This window comes from Acanthisitta chloris, unplaced genomic scaffold, assembly GCF_000695815.1.
Source record: "Acanthisitta chloris isolate BGI_N310 unplaced genomic scaffold, ASM69581v1 scaffold42542, whole genome shotgun sequence".
NCBI classification, from domain to species: Eukaryota; Metazoa; Chordata; class Aves; order Passeriformes; family Acanthisittidae; genus Acanthisitta; species Acanthisitta chloris.
In genome coordinates, this window is record NW_008662915.1 from 1 (window position 1) to 1,421 (window position 1,421).

The 1,421-nt window shown below is 52.5% G+C and overlaps 1 protein-coding gene across 1 annotated transcript in view; it reads left to right on the top strand.

Moving 5' to 3' along the window:
* Positions 1-536: 536 nt before the first annotated feature.
* LOC103798512 (telomerase-binding protein EST1A-like) overlaps positions 537-1,421 on the top strand; it is a gene marked incomplete at both ends in the record, with an annotated part of 8,392 nt that continues 7,507 nt past the window's right edge. The window contains one exon of the mRNA XM_009070782.1: positions 537-1,417. Coding sequence (XP_009069030.1) covers positions 537-1,417 — 881 coding nt within the window. The remainder of the gene's footprint in view (positions 1,418-1,421) is intronic.

Consider the following 1,421-nt stretch of genomic DNA (forward strand, 5'->3'; position numbering starts at 1 on the left):
TGGTGAATCGGTTAACCGTGCGTGGTCCGGGCTGGGCTGTGTAATGAGTTTTCTGTGGTACAGTTAGGGCAGGAGGAGAGGAACGTTACCGGGTGGTGGGTGAGGAAGGGGAAACGCGTCTTCGAGCGGTCTGTTGGCAGAGCAGGGGCTGCTGGAGACAGCTGCTCCTGTGCCAGCAGCAGGCAGACAAGCACTGCTGAAACCTCTAACATGAAAACTTTGTTCTTGGTACTTGTATTTGAGCCTAAGTCTTGTGTTGTGCTTTTCCTGTCCCTTGCTGGTGCTTCGAGGCAAAACCTGTTGCAGGATGTGTTTTGTAAGTGAATCAGGCCAAGGGTTTGGTCAGCTTTTTTAGTCTTCTTCATTTTGTACTTTTACTCTGATTTCGTGTAAATCTTTGCATAGATTTTGTTCTCTTAGACCTGCCTTGAGGATGGTAGGCTTTTTGCATATTTTTCCTTAAATATTTGCATGGTTTTGTTGGCCCATGGCTTGTCTGGGGTGGGAATAACTTTCTTCTGTCTGTTTTTCCCCAGAAAACATGAAGGAGGTGAAGGAGCCAAGGCATCGCAAAGACAACAGACGCCCAGACCAGGAGATTTACAAGCCTGGCCTCTCCCGGCTGAGGAGCAAGCTGGTGCCACCAAAGCACGAGGCCTCAGAGAAGGAGAGGAGCAGATCTGAGGAGGACAAGGAGGAGAGCACTGAGGACAAGGGCTCTGTGGGAGGAGGTGCTCCAGCCATGGAGGATCCCAGCAAAAGCGACGGCCCCAAGCAGAATGGTCCTTCTCAGGAAAAGGAAGAGACAGAGACCAGAGGTGGTCTGCAGAGCCAGGAGAATCTGTCCAAGCAGGATGAATGGTGTCCCAAGACCCCCAGGAGAACCAGGAAACCAGACCAGCAGATCTACCAGCCTGGGAAGCGCCTGCATTCAGCTGCCAAAGAACTGTCCCCACGGTCATCTACTGAGGAAGTCACCAGTAAGATGGAGCAGCTCAAAGTGGAGAGAGATGAAGAGACTGAGAAAAGCACTGGAAAAGACAACAACAGGAAAATGAAATCGAGCAGGGAGGATAGAGAGGGAAGCCACGCAGGGGAAGGAGTAAAAACCTCCAGGGGAGATAAAGGGAGACGAACAGAGCGAAGCGACAGGACGAGGAGAGCAGGTGATGAGGTGCTGCAGGGGAAGTTAGGCTCTACCAAGCGGTATTCCCGCTCCGACAAGCGGCGGAGCCGGTACCGCACCTGCAGCACCAGCTCAGCTGGAAGCAACAACAGCATAGACGGAGCCCCACTTGTGGATGGGGTGGAGAGGAGGCAGGAACGTGCCAGGGAAAGAATACGGCCTAGGAAGCAGCTCTCTGTGTCCTCCACTGACTCCTTGGATGATGACAGAATTGATGAGGCAGAATCCTATGTCT